At 48.3% G+C, this 25,745-nt stretch overlaps 1 protein-coding gene across 1 annotated transcript; it reads right to left on the bottom strand.

Annotated features, from left to right (window-relative positions):
- Window positions 1–1,696: 1,696 nt before the first annotated feature.
- On the bottom strand, window positions 1,697–24,828 carry COPB1 (COPI coat complex subunit beta 1). Its single transcript, XM_063946483.1, has 22 exons — window positions 24,728–24,828; window positions 23,897–24,043; window positions 22,876–23,105; window positions 21,240–21,409; window positions 20,989–21,103; window positions 18,371–18,463; window positions 17,620–17,757; window positions 16,252–16,371; window positions 15,167–15,274; window positions 14,597–14,743; window positions 13,859–14,004; window positions 13,533–13,629; window positions 13,290–13,450; window positions 11,237–11,357; window positions 10,514–10,741; window positions 10,050–10,229; window positions 9,175–9,319; window positions 6,055–6,174; window positions 5,719–5,864; window positions 5,427–5,516; window positions 2,603–2,758; window positions 1,697–1,982 (listed from the first exon to the last, which is right to left on the bottom strand). The coding sequence occupies exons 2-22, from the start codon at window positions 23,985–23,987 to the stop codon at window positions 1,923–1,925; spliced, it is 2,862 nt and encodes a 953-aa protein (XP_063802553.1). The 5' UTR covers window positions 23,988–24,043; window positions 24,728–24,828; the 3' UTR covers window positions 1,697–1,922.
- Window positions 24,829–25,745: the final 917 nt, after the last annotated feature.

The following is a 25,745-nucleotide window of genomic DNA, read 5'->3' as shown; positions in this document are numbered from 1 at the left end:
TCTTCTGCCGCCGATTTTCCGGACCTCTTCACTCTTCTGGCTCTGTAAGGGGGCCGGCGGCGCGGCTCCGGGACCCATCCATGGCTGGGCCTGTGATCGTCCCTCTGGAGCTAATGTCCAGTAGCCTAAGAAGCCCAATCCACTCTGCACGCAGGTGAGTTCGCTTCTTCTCCCCTTAGTCCCTCGATGCAGTGAGCCTGTTGCCAGCAGGTCTCACTGAAAATAAAAAAACCTATTTAAACTTTTACTCTAAGCAGCTCAGGAGAGCCCCTAGTGTGCACCCTTCTCGTTCGGGCACAAAATCTTAACTGAGGCTTGGAGGAGGGTCATAGGGGGAGGAGCCAGTGCACACCAGCTAGTCCTAAAGCTTTTACTTTGTGCCCAGTCTCCTGCGGAGCCGCTATTCCCCATGGTCCTTTCGGAGTCCCCAGCATCCACTAGGACGTTAGAGAAATATTGTTTATGAATCTGTCGGTATGTGTATAAAGAGCAGATTTCATTTATAAAGTGTCCGGCATGTGTCATCTTGAGATCTGCTAAAAGTCGGTTTGTGCTTAAACCTCACGGTGTATACATTCTATATAACTGGAAGATGCACGTGCGCTGGGTGCGATACATAATACCAGCGGTCATATGACCGCACCGGCATCCCAACAATTAGAATGCCCACACGGAACAGGGCAATTATTTTGCCCCTCCCTTAACTCACCTGGGGTGGCGACTAGGGCTAAGATTCAGGGGGTGGTGCCCAGGCCTAAGACATTGGCGGCTAGAGCTAAGACTCGGGGGCTGGGGTTCCCCCTCTCTCCAGTACCTAATCCCCTCACCCCGGTCCCTAACCCTAATCGTCACCCCGATACTTACCTATGGAATGTCAGCAGTTGGTGTTCTGGTACCGGGATTCCCACTGGTGTCTGTCACATGAACGCTGGCATCCCGCCCGCTGTGATACTAACCGCATCCCTCTGGGTATACTACGATTAAATGGCCATGGCAGAACACGATTCTGTGCCATCCCTCACCGTTTTAGGTTTTCAGGACCGTGTGGGTCAGGTTATAAAGTAACAGGATCTAGTATGGAACCATCACCCGCACGGATACAGATTATGGAGGCTATGTACTAAGCCTTGGTCGCTGGAGATAAAGTACCAGCCAATCAGCTCCTAACTGCCGTGTCACAGGCTGTGTTTGAAAAATGACAGTTAGGAGCTGATTGGCTGGTACTTTATCTCCATCCACTTTATCTCCATCCAAGGCTTAGTAAATAGGGGTGGTATTCAGTATACCGGTTGTTGGGATCCCGGCGCACAGTATACCGGCGCCGGAATCCCAACAACCGGCATACCGACACCTTTTCTCCCTCTTGGGGGTCCACGACCCCCCTGGAGGGAGAACAGAAGCGTGGCAAGCCCGCAAGGGGCTCATTTGCGCCCACCCCACTGTTGGCAAGCCGGCGGTCGGGATCCCAGCGCTGGTATGCTGGCCGCCAGGGACCCGGCCACCGGCTACTCATACCACACCCCTAAATAGACCCCTATAATTACAATGACAGCCCCACTGGACCTAAATAGGGATAAAGTATTGGAAACGGATCACAGACCGCTACTCTCATATCCACAGCTAAAGATGGAGAATAAGAGGGCTCCGTCTTTGTAGGGTCTACAACAAGGCGCAGGAACGGTTCTTGGCCACAGACTAATGAAAAGACACTTTTATTGTTGATATCACTGGTCGGGAAGCACAGACGTGCAATCACTTCATTAAGAGCCTCAGGTGTGTTAGTGAACAGTACTGATAGAAGATAAAATGAAATATATAAAGATGGGTCTCTGGGTTGGAGGAGGAGAAGGACAGCACAACATGGGGGGGGGGGGGGTCCAGGTTCTGATGACAAGCTGCCCGGGGAGGGGTAGGACCTTCGTCTATACACTCGATTTCTTCTGAGACAGATTTATCTTATCTCCCAGACTCAGCGCCATCCCCTGGAGGGAAAGAGGAAACATGGTCACACATCTGGGACGTCATGAAGATATATCTTTTGGCGGTTCTCAGGAGCCATTCATTTATAGACCAGTGAGTCCGTCTTATGTTATTAAAGGCCTGATTCAGAAAGGTGCGCTATGGCGATGATTTCTCAGTTGAGCGATTATCAGGAATCTGCATTAGCGTAAAACTCAAGTCTCTAATTACCCCCTGAGAGGACACAGATAATATCTGTACTCCATTCTCCAACACACCGTTCTCGTTACTGAGGGTACCTTAAATAAATTACAGCAGTGACCACTTTTTCCCTGCAGGAAACAACTATCATACATCTTAGCATGCAAAGGTGGATTATGTATCTTCTATCCTCATTACCGATGTATATTGTGACTTTGGCAGAACAGGGCAACAAGGGCATTTATGGGTTTTGTTAATTAATGGCTCTCCAAGGCTGGGTTATGTTCCCAACAGGAAGCAGGGCACCAGAGAACAAGGCTACTACCCCAGAGAACAAGGCTACTACCACCATTATAATCCCCCCCCCCCCCCCCCCCCCTCAATATCCTCCTCCGGTCGCAATCATCACATTACTGAGGCAGAACTTGCAGTTACCACTCACCTGGCTCTTGGCTCTGATTCGTATGTGCCCAGTCACTGGGGCATCTGGTCCGAGGTGAACTGGCTTCTCAATGCTAACATTGGCTAGCGCATCCTCACCAAATATGGAACGGGCGTAGAGATTGGCTGCCATAAACCCGCAGTAACCAGACAGTGCCTGCAGGGGGAGACAGAACATCTAATGACACCTATTCATCTCCCTAGGTACATAAATATAATAAGTGGAGGTAGACACCTGACATTTAGCTAAAACTGACCACGCAAGGTAAGAGTATATATTAGGTGTGGTAACATATCAGGAGCGCCCTTTATCAAGGTGAGCTGGATTAAGCAGATTCATAATACTGTAGCTCAGGGGTGGCCAAACAGTCGATCGTGATCCGCCGCCCATCCACAGATGTGAGGAGAGCGCAGCGCGCACCTCTGTCTGCCGCCATGCCTCTCAGTCTGGTCTCCGGCGATGACGGCGGAGTGTATATCTCAAATCAGGCACCGGTTCGTTAGCCAATCAGAGCTCGCGGACTGGCGCCTGGTGGCAGGCAGGAGAGGCACACGCTGTGCTCTCCTCACCACAGCAGCAAAACGGTGTGTATCTGGCACTGTGGGGGCATATGTGTATCTGGCACTGTGGGGGGCATATGTGTATCTGGCACTGTGGGGGGGCATATGTGTATCTGGCACTGTGGGGGGCATATGTGTATCTGGCACTGTGGGGGGCATATGTGTATCTGGCACTGTGGGGGGCATATGTGTATCTGGCACTGTGGGGGGCATATGTGTATCTGGCACTGTGGGGGCATATGTGTATCTGGCACTGTGGGGGCATGTGTGTATCTGGCACTGTGGGGGCATATGTGTATCTGGCACTGTGGGGGGCATATGTGTATCTGGCACTGTGGGGGGCATATGTGTATCTGGCACTGTGGGGGGCATATGTGTATCTGGCACTGTGGGGGGCATATGTGTATCTGGCACTGTGGGGGCATATGTGTATCTGGCACTGTGGGGGCATGTGTGTATCTGGCACTGTGGGGGCATATGTGTATCTGGCACTGTGGGGGCATATGTGTATCTGGCACTGTGGCGGCATATGTGTATCTGGCACTGTGGGGGGCATGTGTGTATCTGGCACTGTGGGGGCATATGTGTATCTGGCACTGTGGGGGGCATATGTGTATCTGGCACTGTGGGGGCATATGTGTATCTGGCACTGTGGGGGCATGTGTGTATCTGGCACTGTGGGGGCATATGTGTATCTGGCACTGTGGGGGCATATGTGTATCTGGCACTGTGGGGGCATATGTGTATCTGGCACTGTGGGGGGCATGTGTGTATCTGGCACTGTGGGGGCATATGTGTATCTGGCACTGTGGGGGGCATATGTGTATCTGGCACTGTGGGGGCATATGTGTATCTGGCACTGTGGGGGGCATGTGTGTATCTGGTACTGTGGGGGCATATGTGTATCTGGCACTGTGGGGGGCATATGTGTATCTGGCACTGTGGGGGCATATGTGTATCTGGCACTGTGGGGGCATATGTGTTTGAGGTTTTTACCTGAGGGGGCCAATGCGTGATTTTGTGCGAGACAGTCATTACATCCTGTGCAGCAAGGCCACGCCCCTTTTTGTTATACCACCTAGGTAGATCACAAAAGCTTTTCAGCTTTCAAAGTAGATCACCGACTCAAAAAGTCTGGCCACTCCTGCTGTAGCTTATCTGTGCCCATACAGGGACATCCTGCAAACCTACCCTGCTGATACTGGTAATGGGCATATTGCAGTATGGAACTGGTGACACGTTCAGTTTCCTTTCCCAATAACATGTATGCTATTTATTTAAAACAGATGTGACTGACCAGCCTAATTCTACAGATAATAAGTGGTGCTACCATTCTGAAACTTGTAGTGCCATACAGAAAAAAGAAAATGCAGGTGCACACTTAACACCTAAACTGTTGCTTTTCACTAGTGTGATACCTTGGGGGGAGTTGGGCTGTGCTGGCCTGGGGGTTCCCATGCTCTGGACTTGAACTTTAGGGAACCACCTGATGAGGTCACCTGGCCATAGTAGATGGGCCTGTATTTTTGAGGCCAAAAATGATGCTAAGAATTTCACTCTACATTAAATTGCAGAGTTTATTCTAATAGTGCTGATTGCTAGTGTTCTTAAGGGCCCCATACACTAGGACGATAATGCCCGATTTCATCCGATTTCGGGCATTCGGCCTGATATATCGGATGAAATCGGGCATTTTGGAGGCGTTTCCGATCCGATGCGTTCCCGTGAGCATCGGATTGGATCCTCCAGATTGACCGTGCTGCACATTCAATCATGTCCGACCCCGGAGGCATGGCTGGGATCGCCCACGATATATCGTATGCAACAGGACAGCATACTATGTATCTTGGGCGATCCTGATCTCCGGAAGGCTGCCGAGGGTGATCGCCCGCAACGTGTCAGACGGACATGTCGCATAAGTGTATGGGGCCCTTTAGTGTTTAGAGTGTGCACTGCATTTTCTCTTTAAGAGTAATGAAAGAGGACGTATTAGACGGAGGCATATGGGAGCCAACATCACTAATTCAGGGTGCATTGTGCCCATAGCAACATGGAATTAAGTACCTTCTGGCCAGTTCCCAGCAGTATAAATACATACAGTATAAATACATACAGTTACGATCGGCTACTGGTACCATAAGGTTGTAAAGTCACATACAGAACTAGTCCTTATAGTAGACTATAATGATTGGGCACCAGACCCGGACTCCAGGACACAGCAGTCTGGGGCGGGCAGCAGGATAAGACTGGGGAACAGAACCCACCTTCTCCGGCGTCAGACACTTCATGTTTGTGGACTTCAGGATGTGCTGGAGATATTCGTTCAGATTTATGATGTTGGTGTTGACCGTGACCTGGAAGGAGAGCAGAGGATCATCACCCGGTGTCCACCTTGGGATTAATACATTCGAGACCCCCCCCGCCCCATATAATTCATACACCAAAATGGGGATATGCAGCCGTTAGTACTGAAGGCAGGCAGAGGCTCCCGTCGGAAGATCCGCTGAGCAATTACTATTATGGGGAGGAAAAGCAAAAGCGAGTACGATCACTTACCTTGTTCTCCCACTCAAACTCTGCCCACATCTGCCTGAACTCTGTGTCTGTGCAGGCCGCGGGCTGGATGTAATCCATGATATCAATGTGGATGTCGCTGAGGACCACGCAGTTCCTGTCGCTGGCCGCACCGGACACATCATACACTGTAACACACAGCAAGACCGGATGTTACTCCCTGCACATTACTGTGTGCGCTGTACGCACAGGTAGGCAGCATATGACAGCAGCACCCTCCATGCAGGAAGAGTACCTGGGGCAGACCCTGGATTGCTCTCAGTGCTGCCCCCTAATGCACAATCTTATGAGTGACGCTGCAAGGATACCGGGACTCACCTATGTTACCAAAAATGATCCCGTTCTCTGTAGAAGCAACTTTCACATTAGCTTTGATGTTTGCAAAATCGTGCGGCGCGAGGGTGAGAGGCGACGGCTTTTCTACAAGCTTCAGGTCACCTGGGGAGAGAAGACGGTAGGACAAGTAAGTGGTCGGAGCACTGCAGAGCGGACTCACCGGAAACACTTATACATGGAAATCATTTCAAGGGTGCTAGTTACATCACACAGCAGCGCCTCGGTGTATTCACCTGTGCAAGACAGACCGCTGCGTCAGACATCAGACCGCTGCGTCAAAGCACTAGAAGAATGTACTGATCACAAATTGCCCCAGAAGCTCTGTAACATCCATCACTGTACTGTCAGAGCAGCACAGTACTGCCATCTGCTGTCAGCAATGGGTATTGACAACTGGGGAAGTATATTATATATATATATATATATATATATATATATATATATATATATATATATATACACACACACACACATACACACACACACACACACACACACACACACACACACCATATAACAACATAGGGGGTCATTCAGAGTTGATCGCTAGCTGCCATTGTTGGCAGTGCAGCGATCAGTGAAAAAAACGTCTAATCTGCGCATGCATATGCAGTGCAATGCGCAACATAGGGGTACAAAGAGCATCGAGGTTTTGCACAGGTTCTAGTGAAGCTTTCAGTCGCACGGCACAACGAAGGAAGATTGACCTGAAGGGGGCGTTTCTGGGTGGCAACTGACCGTTTTCAGGGAGTGTCTGGAAAAACGCAGGGTGCCAAGGAAAACGCAGGCGTGGCTGGGCGGACGCTGAGTGGGTGTGTGACGTCAAAAGTCGTCCCTCCGTCGTTAGAATCAACGCACACGAAGAGTAAGTCCAGGGCTGGTCTTGTTTTGCACTAAATGTTTTTGCAGGCGCTCTGCTGCACAAGCGTTCGCACTTCTGTAAAGCGAAAATACACTCCCCTGTGGGTGGCGACAATGCGTTTGCACGGCTGCTAAAAACTGCTAGCGAGCGATCAACTCGGAATGACCCCCATACTGCGCACATTTATCCTCTTTGGGGCCCAATTCAATTCAACATGCCGTTCCGGAACGGCAAGATCTCCTCTATGGGGTGCGAGGGAAAACTTGATGACTGCACGATAGTAACTGGCCGAAAAGGTTCACTAAGACATTGTGGTCTATTGTGCAGAACTGAATCCCCCTTCCCCTTATGACTCCAAGAAATATTCGGTTATTCTTGTGCCATTTGTAGCATCCGAGACATTGAGGGGTCACTAGAAGCCAAACCCAAATATGGGAATGGAGGCAGCAGGAAATCACAGACTGAGTAATATAATGGTGAAAAACAGGGTGCACCAGCAGCACAGAGTATATCAGGAGATAAGTGATGTGTCAGTGAGGACAGGGCTGCATGTGACAGGGGCAGTGACATGATGTGAGGAGGGGAATGGAGGCAGCAGGAAGCCACAGACTGAGAGTTATATAGTGGGAGGAGCAGGGTCCCCAGCAGCACAGAGTATATCAGGAGATGAGTGATGTGTCAGTGAGGAGAGGGCTGCATGTGACATGATGTGAGGAGGAGAATGGAGGCAGCAGGAAGCCACAGACCGAGTTATATAGTGGGAGGAGCAGGGTCCCCAGCAGCACAGAGTATATCAGGAGATGAGTGATGTGTCAGTGAGGACAGGGCTGCATGTGACAGGGGCAGTAACAGGATGTGAGGAGAGGAATGGAGGCAGCAGGAAGTCACAGGCTGAGAGTTATATAGTGGGAGGAGCAGGGTCCCCAGCAGCACAGAGTATATCAGGAGATGAGTGATGTGTCAGTGAGGACAGGACTGCATGTGACAGGGGCAGTGACATGATGTGAGGAGAGGAATGGAGGCAGCAGGAAGTCACAGGCTGAGAGTTATATAGTGGAAGGAGCAGGGTCCCCAGCAGCACAGAGTATATCAGGAGATGAGTGATGTGTCAGTGAGGACAGGGCTGCATGTGACATGATGTGAGGAGGAGAATGGAGGCAGCAGGAAGCCACAGACTGAGTTATATAGTGGGAGGAGCAGGGTCCCCAGCAGCACAGAGTATATCAGGAGATGAGTGATGTGTCAGTGAGGACAGGGCTGCATGTGACAGGGGCAGTAACAGGATGTGAGGAGGGGAATGGAGGCAGCAGGAAGCCACAGACTGAGTTATATAGTGGGAGGAGCAGGGTCCCCAGCAGCACAGAGTATATCAGGAGATGAGTGATGTGTCAGTGAGGACAGGGCTGCATGTGACAGGGGCAGAGACATGATGAGAGGAGAGGAATGGAGGCAGCAGGAAGCCACAGACTGAGTTATAGGACGGAATTCAACTGTGGGCGAATCCATTCGCCCTTCTGAATTAGTACAGCAATAGCCACACTTTATGGCAGACTGATCTCACACAAAAGTGTTTGATTCCCCATAGAGCAACAAGCACTTCAGTGCAAATTCTGGATTTGGGCGGATGAAGTGTGTAAGATGGGGCGCCACTGCTGGTGTTTAAACACCGTGGCAACAGCAATTCGCATCCTTCGCCCGGAATTGAATTCACCCCATAGAGTGGGAGGAGTAGGATCACCAGCACCACAGAGTAGTGATCTAAGGCTCCTGTCACTCAGGTGCGGGAAGAAGCAACGTTTATACTAGAAATGAGTGTCGTTCGGTTTTACTTAGATCTCAAAATGGCATCTTACTGGCTCACGGGTGTCACGTGTTTTGGATAGCCAATAAGAAAAATCCAGAAAACAGAACTTGAACCAAGTAAATCCGAACCCGCTCATATCTAGTTTATACAGCTTACTTACCTAGCAGTCTATAAATTTAAAGTGCACCGGCTCCTTTGGACCCCATCTATACCCCATCGGACTAAGTATCCCCAGTATCCCATATGGATGCTAGTGAAACAAGATTTATGCTTCATGTGGAAAACAAGGCGGCAGCTCCCACTGATAGTAACCGATACAGACAAACTGTTCATGACAAAGTGCAATGCAAAAGATGGATACAAAACCTGGCATGAAACAGGGCAGGTTTTAACAATTCCATAGCTGATGGTTAATCTGAACCATCCCAATCCTTACCCAGTGTGGCGAGTTCCAGCGTGCAGTTCTGCAGGGTGTCGCTGGTCTGATTTACCACTAAGACATCCAGGACTATGTCGTACTGGTTGACGTGTACGTAGGCTTCTGCGTATACCGGATCGGAGAACCCCGTCAGCTGAGTCACCTGCGCAGGACACAACACATCATCTCACCTTCTACAGGGGCCACCCAGCACCAGCAGTAAATTATTAGTCACTGGCTACCAAACATGCTGATTGCTTTACTGACACACCAAATAACACTGTAACGTAAACTGGATGATTGGCGAGGTCGTCTCCACCATTCTCCACTTATAGATGGCCCGGCATCATAACTCAGCTCTGCTGGGCGCACCCCACGTTCAGTTTTAGGATTGTTACCCACTTAAACCTCCTCTTACTTACCGAATCCTGGAGTATACCCAGCGCCAAACGTCAGACCTGACACCGTACGGAGTATACCCAGCGCCAAATGTCAGACCTTACACCGCACGGAGTATTTCCAGCGCCACACGTCAGACCTTACACCACACTGAGTATTTCCAGCACCACACCTTACACCGCACTGAGTATTTCCAGCACCACACCTTACACCACACTGAGTATTTCCAGCGCCACACCTTACACCGCACTGAGTATTTCCAGCGCCACACAAGACCCAGAGTCAGCTACTCAGTCACTGAGTCTTAGGACATCTTTCCTTTCTCTCATATAAATACATTGTTAAACAGAGAAATATAATACAATAATAAACAACCCCCATACCGGAGGGAATAAAGCGCTACCAGGACCTGTAGAACACCACTTAATGGCACAGGACTACTTCTTATGTTACTCTCTCTGTACGCGTTATACAGGGCTAAGTGCGAGTCGTACTTTATTTAGTTTGGATGCCAGAGGATCTGCGGCCTCCTTCCTCAGCGTGGTTCCCATTGCGGCCAGTAAACTCAGCTGGAACTGATCTTCCTTCGACGCCATCTCGCTCTTAGCCGTCAGCTGCATGAAGGAGACGGGGTCATCTGGCTGGACCATCACATTCCGCTTCTCGGATTCCTTCTGTTAACGTTTAGAACGCAGATGTAGTTATTATTTGAAGAAATAAATAAAATGACAGAAATTAGAAAATCACACTAAATAATCAGAGAAACTCCTCTAGAGCTGCCCTTAGTGCATAACCCCCTACAAACGTATTCACCAACCCTCTCTTCTACAGCCGATTACTCTGATAACCAATGGAGATAATGAAAAACATCTAGGACCCGGAGTACCTCCATTTCTCCTATCTCAGGTATAAAACCAGGTTTATATTTGATATTGAGAAACAAGTTGGCTGGAGTCACCTTCTGCGAGAGCTTCTCCTCCTCCAGCTTGGCGGAGAGCATGTGGGACAACGACAGGCGGCACTCCTTATTAAAGATCTCGTTCATCAGAGGAGAACATTCCGAGAGAACCTTCAGACACAATGAGATCCTGTCCACATCATCATCGGTGATGGGCTTCTTGGGGAGAGAGGACTTGCCCAGGTGGATGATGGTGGCCATCAAAAGCATCGCTTCGGCGACAAAGGACTAAGGGACCAGAGACGAACATTAGGATTGAGTGCATGTATGTATCAGATATACGCAGCAAAGGCACTCATTGGACTTCTGGTTCCCATTCCCATTTGATGAGATGATTTGAAATTCACGATTATTAAGCATTTTTATACCGTCTTATGGCTGAAATACAGCATATAGGCGCAATTTACCATATCTGCTCGTGGTAAGGTAAATATTAGTCCAAGATCTTCACCCCTTAAGTTCTCTCTTTACAACAGACTAGCAGTTATCACTCCGTTCTAGTCACAGTAGAACAGATGACTGCTAACACTGCAGGGAAAAGTAAACATGTAAATGCTGTATTTCAGCCATAAGGCAACAGGTGAGAATAGCATTATGAAAAACTATTAAAACCAGTCCAGTAGTTCCATCCACGTGCCCCTGTCTCAGCCTGGTCACCCCCCCAATCCCCCATTAGTACACAGCATTTCTTCAGCTGATCAGGGTCATTCATGTTATGCCTACATTCTGTTTCTTCTTCTCCTGAACCAAAGCCACGTATCGCAGTGCGATCTTGGTCAGCGTGGTGGCGAGAGAGGCAGCCACAAAGAAGTCCCCGTCCAGCAGAAATCCTCTAAGGGGCGGCCTGGGGGAGAAAGGAGAAGGGCAATTATACCACAACTGCTCTATGCACTTTCCATCAGGCTTCTATCACTTATGCTGCACTAACACCTCTCTCCAGCAGGGGCACAAATGGTCAATAGGTCATTTAGTCTGATACAAGCTCTGGTTCTAATACGGGATCTACACAGCATGACCTGACTGTGAGCCGCCGGTACAAGAAGCGTAACTAGGCAATATTATGAACACAATTGTATAGAAAGCCAATAAATGTCTGTTTCATACTGTACAGCTGTGTCCTCATCCACCTACCCTCTAGTGCCATACGCTGCGAGGTGTCTGGCATGAATCCGGTGCTGCGTTCTTGTTCCTGCAGCTTTTTCCTTCATTGGGGGTTATCCAATTATCCCCGGTAAAACATCGGGTCCGAAAAACTAGCGTTTTTCTGACTTTTTTCCGATGTTTCACCGATATTTTTTTTTTTTACAGGCTATCCAGATGGATCGCCTGTAAAAAAGAAGAAAAAACCCTTCTCCCGAAAACACACAAGTTCAGTGAAACCTGTGTGTTTTCGTGTGAAACAGCCCCGTTTTCAGACAAAAACGGGGCTGTTTCCGGGGACTCTGCTTCGCCTGCCGGAGGCAGGTGAAACAAAATCCCTGATAAGCCGCGCCACGCGCCGGCTTATCAGGGCTAATTGGATATCCCCCATTGTTTCCTCAACTTTGCATGTTAGTTTGCAAATTGTGTGCAATTGCGTAATTAGGATTGTTTTTATCACAAAGGAATAAGCGTAATGATGTCACTTGTATCGGAACCGTTTTTATTAACCTGGATTGTGTACCTCTTCCCCAACTTTGGAGTGATTTGAGGATAGATGTACATGGACACATCTGTACTGAGTTATCCAGAAGAACCGTTACTCAGAAAGGAGAAGGTTCCCACTGGAATCGGATGTACCCCCATCACATGCAGTCCTCTACAAGACGAGTGGACAGCAGTTCCGGTATGAATGGTAGACCATATTAAGGTCGGCAGTCATTAGGTCGACCACTATTGATCGACACTGACATGGCCGACATGGACAAACGGTTGACACATACAAATGGTCGCCACATTGAAAGGTCGACATGGCCCTTTGAACTGTTTTTGATGTCATTTTTTCCGTAACATGACCAGGAACCCCAAATAGTGTACCCCGTCCCCTGCGGGCAAGGCGCCTCGCTCCGCTACCGCCTTGCGCTCGGCACAGGTTACTATTCTCAATCGTAGTCCACGTGGATGGCAAAGTATGAAAAAGTTAAAAATCTAATTTTTTTATTTTTTTTAAAAAAAAGCCATGTCAACCTTTTCATGTGTCTACCATGTCAATGTTGACCAATAGTGGTCGACCTAATGACTGTCGACCTTAACATGGTCGACGATCCAAACGGAAACCGTGGACAGGCCGCTCCCAGCCCGCAAGATCAGCTCGAACATGTCCTGAAACTATCTGTGCTGCTGTAAAGAGTCTGATGATCTGAGGAACTACAGGTTGTTCTATTTCCACCAGTATCAAAACTGAACTTGGGGGACAAACCGGAAATGATGAATGAATACAATAAAGCGCTGTGACCCCCTTCATACACAAAGCCTGTATGGCTGCCGTCGTATCGCCATTGACCTATATAGCGGTGTCCTAATCCTACAATGAGGGCGGTAAGGTGGAACGTGGTATACATCACCGACGTGTATACAGAGGATGCACATTCCATAAAGACAGTGATCTCTAGAACGGCCAGCATTTACCAGGACAAAGCCTGCTGTGTATACACTGGTGTGCATGATACGCGTTACTCTGGAACCCAGGCCCAGTTTGGTTCTCACACCTGCTGCTCTCCAGGTGTTGTACGGGCACCATACCTAAAAACCTAATATGAAGGCAAAAGAAAACAAAGAGAAAAATGCTGCAACAAACCTTTCCTCCTCTTTCTTTGTGGTCCGGGAGCTGCTGAGGGCACTCTGAGTGGCATAGGTGCCCATTTCTGTCACCAGTTTCTGGGCTGGGCCAACAGTAACTTCCTCCTCCGCCTTCGTTTCCCCAGACTCCTTCTTAAGCTCCGTCTCTACAATTGGGATCTGCAGAAAAAACAGGACAGAACGATGACAAGTTTCCATACAGAGAGTCAGATGGTCTGTATCAGGTCGCTGCGGCACCCACCTCTCCGAGAGACCGCCGCACTTCCGTCATCACGCTCTGAATGTCGTCTTTGGTGCTGCAGTATTCTCCTAGAATCCAGAGCGCCCCCCGGTAAATCCTGAAAAACAGATTATCCTCCTCTTATTCCGGGAGTCTTTTCTTTACTCCTCTGTCTGCTGTGATGTTCATTATTTACAAATCGATAATGAGCAGACAGGAAGCCATCAATGAGTCCTCAGATGGCAAAAGGAATTTAAATGCATAATTCACCGCACTGATGGCATTGGGAGAACTTGTACCATCCAAATAACAAGCCCAAAAGTTACAGTGGGGGGCAGGTAACTTACTTGACGGACTTAATGGCGTGGAAAACGTCCAGCATCTTCTCCACAATCAGCGTCCGCAGGTGATCAAATCTCTGAACGGCTTCTCGCACAAACTCCAGGACATCTGCGGCGGCTGCCTCATTGCTGTCGCTCAGGAATTCCATCAGCTGGCAAGAGAACGCGATGTCACATGTTACAGCGCTAACCCAAAGGAGCAACGCAAACCCAGCAATAACAGCCGACACCATTCCTAATGTTACAAATCAGCTACGGTCACCACCGATGAGGCTTTAGGAAACGTTCGGACACACAGAAACTACAGTGGTGACTATAACATGCGCCGATGACCTGTACACAGCGGAAGCAGCTGTATTGCGAGATGTTTTTGGAAATGTGGCCGTAGTATCATTACTATAATCATTACAATATTACTGATAATGATCATTATTATCACTAAAGCAGAGTGCAGGCTTAAAAATATATGACCGCAATATAATTCAGAGGACTGTACGAAAACGTAAATGACAAAATTAATTCCTCCTCCCAGTTACTGATGCAGAGCGCAGGTTTTCTGTGCTGCAGAAAGCTGCCGAACCCCTGTCCTCCCCTGTATAACATGCCACCAACAAAGGGCACAGACTGATAACATGTTATCCAGAAAGTGATGTGTTTAACATAAAAAATGGTAATTTGACATTTAAGATTAATAAAAGACCAGTAAGTGATATAGAAATCACACTTCAGAGACATCCTACGCACCACAGGAATGACGTTGGCGGCCATATCCGGGAAGCGGACACTGCAGGAATGGAGGGTGCGGACCAGGAGCTGTCTGTACTTATCTGTGTCTTCGTGCTCTGTCACGTTGTTAGTCTTTATTACTTCTTTCTTCAGGACAATCACCAACTTGAACACAGACAAATGTGTGACAAACAGCTCTCTATATACAGTTCTGTGACGCACCACCAAATCTCCATAAAAAGGCAGTTCTGAGCCCCTCCCAGCACTTCATTATAGATCTGTAACCCACCCCCTCAGATAAAAAAAAAAAAAAAAAAAAAAGACTATTTTATGACATCCCCCACCAAGCTCTGCGTATAAAGACCATTCTGGGCTGAACTCTCAGGTCTCCATATAAAGATTGTTCTGTAGCAATCTCCCGGCACTCCATATAACAGCTATTCATTGACAAGCCCCCCCCCCCTCATTAAAGAGACAGTTTGTGACCCCCCCCCGCCCAAAACTATCTGTAAAGAGACCGTTCTGTGAGCCCCCCCCAAAGCTCTCCATAAAGACAGCTGGGTATACTTAGAGGACAGTAGATTATACCTCTTCCACATTCCTCGAGGACACTAAGTCCAGTGCCAGCTGAAGGGTTTTCTTGCGCACCTCCAGGTCCGGGGTGGTGAGGACTCTCAGGATATCCATGACCAGATCCTGTGTGTGAGATACAGACATTAATATGGATACAGAGCACATGAGTGACTCGCTGTCACAATATTAATAACAATCTACCTAAAGATATAATTAAAGGATTATCCCCCCCCCAAAAAAATGTAGCCAGTATGAGACATGTTATGCTGGGAGAGTTCCATGCTCTAACACATGAGGACGTAAGAGGGAGTCTCCGTGGGAAAGTCCACAGATCTCATACGCTGGGATTATTTTATATTCCTTCTGCTACCCTATAGCTAATACGCAGCACTGGAACCTATCACTTCGTCTCTAGTAGCACAGGCTAATATACAGATCAGCAATATCTCCCATACAGGAAATAACTATGGCGTAACAGTGACTATTTGTAGTGGCGACAGGTGGATCAGAGAGCTCAGATTATCCTCTTTCTATACCGACTTTACACATTGGCTGAAAAGTAGATATGTTAGCGCTCACAAGTAGATATGTTAGACACAATTTAATTACGTGCTTATTTTCCAATCAGATTAAAAGTTGGTAATAACTTAATTTAAAAAACAAACAAAAAACCACCAATTGTGGGATTGTAAATGAAAACCACTCTGGAGCATCCGTTAAAACAAAGGCAGACAACCTGTGGCACTTCAGCTGCTGTGGTACTACACACTCCAGCATGCCCAGTCACAGTTTTGGTGTTAGTGCATGACAAAACTGTGGCAGGGCATGCTGGAATGTGTAGTTCCACCAGTTGCCTTCCCCCTGCTTTAAGAGTTGGTTGTGTAACATTGCCATATTTTACCTGGTGATCACACTCTGGAGGCCACAGACTAATCCACACCTGCACAACCCGAGAGTATGAAAGCAGTGGGGATACTACAGTCCTGTGACATCTACTTTAACCCTTTAAGTTCCCACAGTGCAGAACCGGCATCTGAGAGATACTGAGCGGCAGATTTTCTTGTGAATTACATTATACTAAAAACCACAGGGAACCTCACCTGCAGAACACGCTCGTGGGATGGGTGGTCTTTCAGCTCCACCAAACGATCCAGCACAATCAGCTTTACATTGTTGTCGCTCTCCTTAATGATCAGGTCAATGTAGCACTGGGCTGCAGCCTAGTTGGGCAGGACGCAGTGATTAATACAGGAGTTATCAGATTAATACACCGCTCATAAAAAGACCCATCCAGAAACGTTCAATAACTCACAGAAGCAGAAGTCGTTCTACACAGAGAACCTCATCCTAATCTATATAATTAAGGTGAGAAATATACATATCATTCCACAAATAAAGACCAATATGATCCCGATTCCAGTGCAACACTGCCCCACAGTGGCTAAACTATGACAGTACAAGTCGGCTTGGGCTGATTATTTAATAACTGCTGTACCATACAACCCCCAGGATTTATCAAGAGCTCTACAAGTCACATAAAAAGAAAAATGTTATGTGCAAAATGTATATTTAACACCCTATACAAAAACGGCACTCATACAGAGATCAGCAACTATAATGCAATTACAGCTGTAATACGCCACCTATTAATTCTATGATCCTGCAACAAGTATCTGTGATTAAGACACGATAACCGTCTTGATGGCAGAAGAAACTAAACCGAGATTGAACAGAGTGAATATTCTTTAAGAAGGAGCCATGAATCCTAAGTGCCTGACTAGCATACCGTGGAATGCTATATGTATATTTGTTGTACTACTGTAGGATATGTGGTGCATCTTGTTTAGTGAGAAGTGCCATTCATGTGAAGTTATATGCTGTTTCATTAGTAAAGGTCAGATTCCCTGGATTAAAAAATACTTGCCAAGGTATCAAATATTATACCCATCCTATACTTATGCCCCGAAGGTAAACCAGTAGAGGGACCAGGCACCAAACGATTGTGATAGGTACAAGCCAAAAGTATGGACCAACAAAAAGCTCAACGTAAGGGCCGCTGGTAACCGGGGATCGCCACGCCATCCAAACTGCTGGAACGCGACTAATATCACAAAGCTAAGTTGGTGAGATCTGCAGCGTCCAGATATAGACAGCTGGTAGAGACCCAAATAGATTCACAAATGTCATTGCAGAAAGAGGTGTAAAGTATTATATAAACCGGCAAATACATCCGTGATCATTTATTGTCTAAACAGAGGTTCTCAAACGCCTTCGGTGCTAATCTGTGGTAAGAATCCCAACCCTGCCCAAATATCCACTCTCACCCCATCACTGTCTATTAATAATCACACACGATAAAACAATGGATCCAAAGGCATAAACTTTAACATGGCTGTGAGTAATGTTCTGTAATATATACTTCTTATAGGGACTAAACTAGACAATACAATCTGTAAGGCAGGTCTCACCTTGACGGCGGTTGGTGCGCTGGACAGTGTCACCAGTGTCCCAGCTGCCTCGTATTTCACGGCCGGGCTGGATGACTGCAGGAGGTTGTAGATACAGCGGATGAACCTGGCTCTCTCTGAGGGGTTGGCGTGACACACCTAGCGGGATACAAATGTAAGGTTACAGGAAAGGCTGGGAGCGTGGCTTACCAGGGCACAACACCCAGACGGCTATTACGCTACCTTTTGCAAATAGCACAGCGCCCATGCAACCCCCTTTGTATGGTGTTGTAACTTTTCCATTTCTTTAATAAAAGTTTTGCAATTTGCTTTCCATTGATATAGGGGGGGAAATGTATCAAGTCTTGGAGAGGGATAAAGTGGAGGAGAAGTTGCCCAATCAGCTTCTAGCTGTCGTTTATCAAGCACACTCCATGAAATGACAGTTAGATGCTGATTGGTTTCTTTGGGCAACTTCTCCACTTGATCTAACTCCAAGGCTTGATACCCCTCCCCTGAAAGACTTTGAAATATCCGAGAAGACATTTATATTCTAGTTACTGAAAGTCAGTTTAGCGTGTGACTTAATACTGGCTGCGGCACTGCGGTGTCTCCCGGATCTGGGATACACGCACTCGGATATAAGGACACTGGGGTCAGAGGGCCACACTCACCTGAACATCAGAGACTACACCGGGAAACGACTATAAGAGTCATTACATTGAGAAAGGGCTGTGACACAACAAGAGATGGTGACGTTACATATACGCACCTTGTAGATCAGCTCCACAATCACCAGCTGTAAGATGTCCCCGAACGTGTGAACCTGATCAATGCAGGTGCTGAGATAATCCAGAGCCCGGTCCTGCGGGGGGTCAGAGACAGACATCACATCAATTGTGCCCAGAACAACATACATACTCGCTACTGCTAAATACTTTATTACCAGCTATGTATACGCCATGGGTACAGGAACCCGGCTGTAGAAATCCCGGCAATCAAAATTCCGACAACAGAATCCCAAGCGCCAAAATGCCGACAGGGGGGGGGGGGGCAATTGCAACTAAGCCCCTTGCGGGCTCACTGCACCCGCCACACTACGGGCTCATGGACACCCAGGAGAGGGAATAGCTGTGGCGCTGCTGCCGGCATTCTGGCGGTTGGGATTCCGGCGTCGGTATTTTGAACGCAGGGATTCTGACTACATCCCATGTATACAGCACACACAGAGAATATTTGGCCATTCACATCCGTCCCTGTCCCAGTGGAGCTCACACTCTATATTCTTATTACATATTATATATGACTAGGTGGCTCATTGCGCCATACGGCCGCTCTTCACACCATCGCAAGGGGCTACGCCCCCATAATCCTTGCACGGCCTTGGGGCATGCAATATTTTTATTATATGGAGTATTACCTCCAAACATAATTTTGTGATTGGTTAAATATTGCACGGACAAAGGGCGTGCGATGGTTAAGGGGCCATAGCCCCTTGTGACGGTGTCAACAGCGCACGCAGGGCACGATGAATCACCTAGTAGGTGCTGTGGTTGGGGGAGTGGAGGGTGATGGATAGACGCGGATGGTGGGGAGGGGGGTCCGGGTGCTTCGGGGAGGGGGAAGGGGGGTGTCTGTAGAAGCTGCAGGTGGAGTTGGCAGATGGGGGAGGGGGCCGGAGGTGCTGTGGTTGGGGAAGTGGGGGGTGTGGGATAGACGCGGATGGGGTAGGGTGCCTGGGGGTGGTAGAGGTGGTTGCAGAGTTGCCGCGGGTGGGGGAGGGGCGGTTGCAGGGGTGCAGTAGGAGGGGAGGGTGCGGTGGTGCTGCGGTTGAGGGAGGTGAGGGGTTGCGTGAGGTGCATCCTGCCGGGATATTGCAGAGGTGACAGTATAGGGGACACAGGCACAGCATAGGTGACAGATGGGGGTGCAAGGTCATGACCAGCAGAGCCTGGACACAGCAGCAGAGCTCTCCCGGAGACAGGCAGCGCTGAGCCGGGCCATGTGTTGAGCACGGCAGGAAAGGGGAGAGCAGCAGCACACTGCCGGCCTCCTGTAGCCCCCCGCTGATGTAGCCGCGCTACTTACTGAAGTACAGCCGGTACTCTCCGTTGTGGAACCGCCCCCTCTCCTCGGTGCTGTAGCGACACGCTACGGCGCTTCCTCTGCAGCACCGCTTCAAGGCAGCGGCAGCAACTTGGCAAAGGCTAAACACCGGCCCGGAGCCCCACAGAACATTCATGTTATATCCCCTCCTCTGGCGGTGGAGGCGCGTGCCCTACACACAGGCGCAACAGCGATATCCGCCACTGGAATGTACACGCCTGACAGGAGCACTGTGGCTGCATCCGAACCAGACCATGGCCGCAGGGAGAACACACACAGCAAAGGCACAGAAAATTGGTGACCAGGCCCCCACCGCCGCACCTCGGCCACCGCGCACTGACCTCTCCCCGCCACTCACACGTGGAAGAGTCGCACTGTACACACATTTACCCTCCCTAGTTCCTAGGGTGTGACAGACCTGTGGCTAAGGTTATTTCTAAAACCAAGTTCGTGAAGTGACCTCTGACATCACCAGGGGGAGGATCTACCCTGGCGTTTACCCAATGAGAGCTCCTAGCCACGCCCAGCGTTTGCCACACAGTCACAGAGTGACAGATCTGGGCTATTATATAGGAGATTATACACATACATAAACTAAGGTTAATTTTTGTCAGAAGTCAATTAACCTAACAGAGGTTTTTGGAATTTTGGAGAAAACCAGAGTAACCGGAGGAAACCCATGCAAGCACAGGGAGAATATACAAACTCCACACAAATAGAGCCTTGGAGGGAATCGACCCTAAGACCTCAGTGCTGTGAGGCAGTAGCGTTGAACCAAACACCAAGCGTATATGTATAAATGCAGCAACATATAAGGAACATTATATATAATTACAGGTACTGCATAATAATACACGTATAGTACAACACGGATAACATTTCCAAAATATAAGGTATGTATGAAAACTACAAAGTACTGTCGGGATCAGTCATACTCTCTAATGGGGTCATATAAAGAGACAATACCATACAATTCTCATTATAACCACACAAGCTGCTCGAAAAGTAATAATAGGACAAATTTTCCAGGTATCAAGATCATCCATTATAAAATAAGAGGAGAAACAACATCGCTCCCTGCAGCCAATCAAATGCCAGATTTCAAATATCTCACTGCACTACGCCAGTAAAAGCTCATTTTGGATTGGTAATTTTTTTTTTAATGTTCTGAGTTCAATGAATCCTTTATTATGAATTATTTGCATAAGGAAGACTAAAATCATTTTAATAATCCTCGATATCATTCCGCGTCTTAATCTAGGTGTCCCAGGCGGACGCCTGTACCTGGTCAGCGTGGATCAGCATCATGAAAGCGTTTCTCTTGCAGCTTGCGTCTTTCTCATTCACCAGGAAGTCATGGATGAGTTCTGGGGCGTCCGGGATGAGATGTTCAAAGTTTCTGGAGAGAGAAATGAAGGTGACATACTGGAAACAGCAGATAAATTCTGCGGACAGAAAACACAAGCTACGCAGTGACCAGGAATCTTACCGTTACACTACCAAGGTACATCCGTGCGTCAGCACTCACTGCTCACCTGTATATAGTGTATATGGCAAGCACCGCATTCCTCCTGACGTAACTGTGCCGGTGTTCCAAACACGCTCGGATCGCGGGCATTAGCGGCTCCAGCAGCTCGGCCTCCTTCAGCTTACACAGGAAGCGCAGGGTGGAGCCCCGGATGAACTCATTGGGATGTTGGAGATCCTTGGAAGACAAAATTCACAAACATATAAAAAGTCTTTAATGGTTCAGGTCAGCCAATAAACATACAGATTGGCGCAGACTCATCTCCTGCCTTCTGCTCTTTGTAAATCAGTGTTAGGAGCTTAGAATTTATTCACAGGGAAATCACAGAGACAGGAAGAATGGAAAAGGAGCTTGGGCACATAGGCGTTCATTCCGAGTTGATCGCTAGCTGCCGTTGTTCGCAACGATCAGGATAAAAATCGGAATTTCTGCGCATACACCGCAATGCGCAGGCGCGTCGTACGGGAACAATGAGCATCGTGGGTTTGCACAGAGTGTAACGAACATTCCACTTGCACGGCCGAACGCAGGAAGATTGACATGAAGTGGGCGTTTCTGGGTGTCAATTGACCGTTTTCAGGGAGTGCTTAAAAAAACGCAGGCGTGACTGGGCGTTCGCTGGGCGGGTGTGTGACGCCAAAAGCGGTCCTTCCGTTGTTAGAATCAACGCACACGAAGAGTAACTACAGGACTGGTCTTGTTTTGCACAAAATTATTTTGCAGGCGCTCTGCTGCACAAGTGTTCGCACTTCTGCACAGCGAAAATACACCGCCCGATGGGCGGCGACAATGCGTTTGCTCGGCTGCTAAAAACTGCTAGCAAGCGAGCAACTCGGAATGACCCCATAATTCCACATTGACTGCAGGAATAACGGTCTATGAAGAGGTACCAATAACAAGCTCCTCTAGAACTAAGATTGCCACAACCCACCAGCCGCCCCAAATAAAAAACATCCCTCAATACCAATAAGTGGCCTAATAAACAGTTATGATCCTGGATGATCAACTGGATGCCGCACTGGCTGATGGACGCAGGGCTTTCAGGCAGAGGGAATGGGAAAGGACAGAAGCAGAATCCTACTAGAAACAGATTTCACTCATTGGGAAGAGACAAATATCACTTAGATCAGGGATGGGGAACCTGCAGCCCACCAGCTGTTGTTGAACTACACATCCCAGCATGCCTTGCTACAGTTTTGCTATTTGGCCATGCTAAAACTGTTGCAGGGCATGCTGGGATGTGTAGTTCAACAACAGCTGGAGGGCCGAAGGTTCCCCATTCCCTGACTTAGATAAAAACACTGACATATTGCTCCATAGTAACTTCTGTATTTCTTCTGCAGAACCTGAGATTTATTTCCTCTCATCCCCAGGGCCACATAGCCTTTAACACGGCAGTTGGGAGCTGATTGGTTAGTACTTTATCTCTCTCCAATCAGCTCCCAACTGCTGTGTTAAAGGCTATGTTTATCTCCACTTTATCACTCACTAAAGTTTAGTACATCTCCCCCACAGAGAGAAACCAAGGGCTCTTCCCGTTATCGCAGGACATGCCGTACAGTAAATATCTGAAACTGACGGAACGTCAGACTCAGGACAAGAACAAAACCCCACCGCTACATAAGAAAGGTGAGAGGCGCTACCTTCCTGTAGGCATCACACACAAGAATCATCTCCTGCAGCAGCTTCCCGTCCGGAGTGGTTTTGGGAACGATCTCCCAGAAGACGAGGAGAAGTTTCTTGATGGTGTGGTCCTGAAGGGGTAACACGAAGCGAATGATGGTCATGAGGAGTCCCGGCAGCTTCTCCCCATTCAGGATCATGATGATCACTTTCTTCAAAGCCTCAGTCTTCGATTTCACATCCCCCTTCTCTGCGGGCAAACAGGACAACGTTGCACAATCAACATACAAGGGGGTAGATGTATTAACCTGGAGAAGGCATAAGGAAGTGATAAACCAGTGATAAAGCAGTGTTGAGTGCAAGGTGATAATGCACCAGCCAATCAGCTCCTAACTGTTAATTTACATATGGGAGCTGATTGGCTGGTATGTTTATCACCTTGCATTTATCACTGGTTTATCACTTCCTTATGCCTTCTCCAGGTTAATACATCTGCTCCAGTGTTCCATACATCAGGTAAGACATTAGTATATCTCCATCTTAACCTGCAAGACCTGTACACTTTATATAGGTGCAAAGTAAACATATCTTATTACGCCAACAAGAGTAAAGTGTAACTGAAGCTAATTACTGTTACTTAACTGCAATTTTAGTAAGAAAGGTCGTTTCCTCCAATAATCATAAACGGGCCCCATGTGGCCACCGGCTTCATTTCTGTGGCTATGCAGGTAGGTGGCCAGATTGCATGAGATATGACTGTGTGTTGCATTGTCCTGTGTGCAGAACTTACCAGGTCCAGCAACAATAATTATATGATTGGAATTTTTTTTTTTTTTTTTGCATCTATCAAATTTAACGTCAAAGCCAGAGGGTCTCTCTCCAAATACTGCTGTGTTCCCCCCCAGGAAAGAATCACAGAGGCACCGTGACGGCTCATCTTATAGGACAGAATACATTATCCTTTCCTCTCTTTCACACTCATCACCTGGTCATCACTTATGGACATAGATGCAACTTAGTAACACAGGGGAGACGTCTTACCCAGGTCAGTTTTCAGGGTGATCTCCGATGGAGGCTCCGAGTCCATGGAGACATTGATGAGGGTATAACAGACATTCTCAGCGGCTGTCATGGCTGCCACTGGCTGGGGTCTCCAGACGGTGCTTGGTTTCCGGCAGGTTTCTGGCCCTATGGAACAGTGATCATTTGGTCAGCATGAGAGCCATGAGATCCATTAGACAAGTACCATTGCAGTGACACCAGTCCCTACAAACGGGGAGGAGGGACGGGTCAATCTACAGTACAACAGAGACCCCAATGGTACGTTTCTGTGGACCACCACTTCATCCACCACATTCATACAGGTCACTAAAGAGCAGACCCTGGGTTAACAGTGGAGATATAACGGGGGAAGACGACACCTGGAGACATTACTGGGGGGACAGACCTGGAGATATAACGGGAGGCGGGTGGGCATCTGGAGATATAATGGGTAGGGGGGGCATCTGGAGATATAACTAGGAAGTGTCTGAAAATAAAGTGGGCAACCCATGGAAATAAGAGGGGAGTGGGGTACCTGGAGATATAACAGGGGTGCCCGTTGATAGGGGAGGGGGCTGCCTGCAGATGTAATGGGGGCTGTCTGCACCAGAGCTGTATCAGGGGGCTGCAGGGAGGGTGAGTACCCGGATATACAGGGGGGTAGGAGTCAGAGGGGGGCAGAGAGCTCAGACCCTCAGTTGGAGGTACTGGAGTGGGGACCCAGATACGGGGTAACAGGCAGCCTGTGAGGGTCACAGGATATCTGGGGACACCAGCTGGGGTGGGCAGGGGGTGCGGGTGTACCAGGGAGAGGGTGCCGGGTGAGGTTACCTGCTCTCGGCCGGGTGTCAGAGGATCGCTCGCTCGGTGACGTGGAAGAGCTGAGGCCACCTCAATAGTACGGAAGCCAGGCAGGGCCAGAGCACTTCCGCAGAATGGAACGCAATAACCCGGAAGGATTCATGGTGGTGAAACGCAATGCGGAAGTGCGCCGGAAACGTGTTCCTGTGTGCTGCACAGTACCGGAAGTCGGTAACCTAATGTCCCGGATGTGACTATGTTCCTGACTGTGTTGATTCAAAAATCATTGTGTCCCCTATATGGTATCAGCATCTCTGTGTAATGATGTGTTCCCTATATACTGACCTGCCCCTTCTTACAGTGACATTCCTCCCCTGTATAATGCCATCCACTACATGATATCCTGCATATGTCCTTATACTGTCCTCCTCGTCTGTATCAGTGGTTCTCATTTTCCCACAGGCTGCCTATTTGTTTGTATCCCAACATTTGCAAAGCAATACATTTATAATGCATATAGCGGTGGTTCTCACACTGTGTGCCTTATCACTCTGGGGTGCCTTGGGACACTTGCAGGGTTGTCTTGGATTGGTTGGCCAGAACCAATTCAAATTATTCATGGTCATTGCATACCTCCCAACATGACCCTCTCCAGGAGGGACACAATGCTCTGCTTCTGGACTTTTAATCTATGATTGATGGCACCTGTTTGGAACAGGTTAATGGATAAGAAAGGTGTTTCAGCACAGGTGATGGCAATCATACATTAAGAGGGAAGTCCAGGAGCAGAGCATTCTGTCCCTCCTGGAGTGGATCATGTTGGGAGGTATGCTAAAGTTTTTTTGGTCAGGTTTACATGTTGCATAAATTGCAACACGTGAGAAATATATATGTACAGGTAATTCTATTGTGTCACATTAAAAAGAGTTTGTGTATAGCACATGTATTGCTTTTACATTTAGCGACCCCTAAACACTGTATCTCATACTTGCCTACCCTCCCGGAATGGCCGGGAGGCTCCCGAAAATTGGGTGGCCCTCCCGACCCC

The sequence above is a fragment of the Pseudophryne corroboree genome, chromosome 11, assembly GCF_028390025.1.
Source record: "Pseudophryne corroboree isolate aPseCor3 chromosome 11, aPseCor3.hap2, whole genome shotgun sequence".
In the NCBI taxonomy this organism is placed as follows: Eukaryota; Metazoa; Chordata; class Amphibia; order Anura; family Myobatrachidae; genus Pseudophryne; species Pseudophryne corroboree.
This window is presented reverse-complemented; position numbering and strand designations above follow the sequence as displayed.

Coding starts and splice junctions, on each gene's coding strand:
- COPB1 (XM_063946483.1), bottom strand. CDS start 23,987: ATGACAGCCGCTGAGAATGTCTGTTATACCCTCATCAATGTCTCCATG. Junction 18,464..20,988: donor TGCTGATCCACGCTGACCAG/GTACAGGCGTCC, acceptor GACCCCCCGCAG/GACCGGGCTCTGGATTATCT. Junction 14,744..15,166: donor CCTCGAGGAATGTGGAAGAG/GTATAATCTACT, acceptor TCTGTGTTCAAG/TTGGTGATTGTCCTGAAGAA.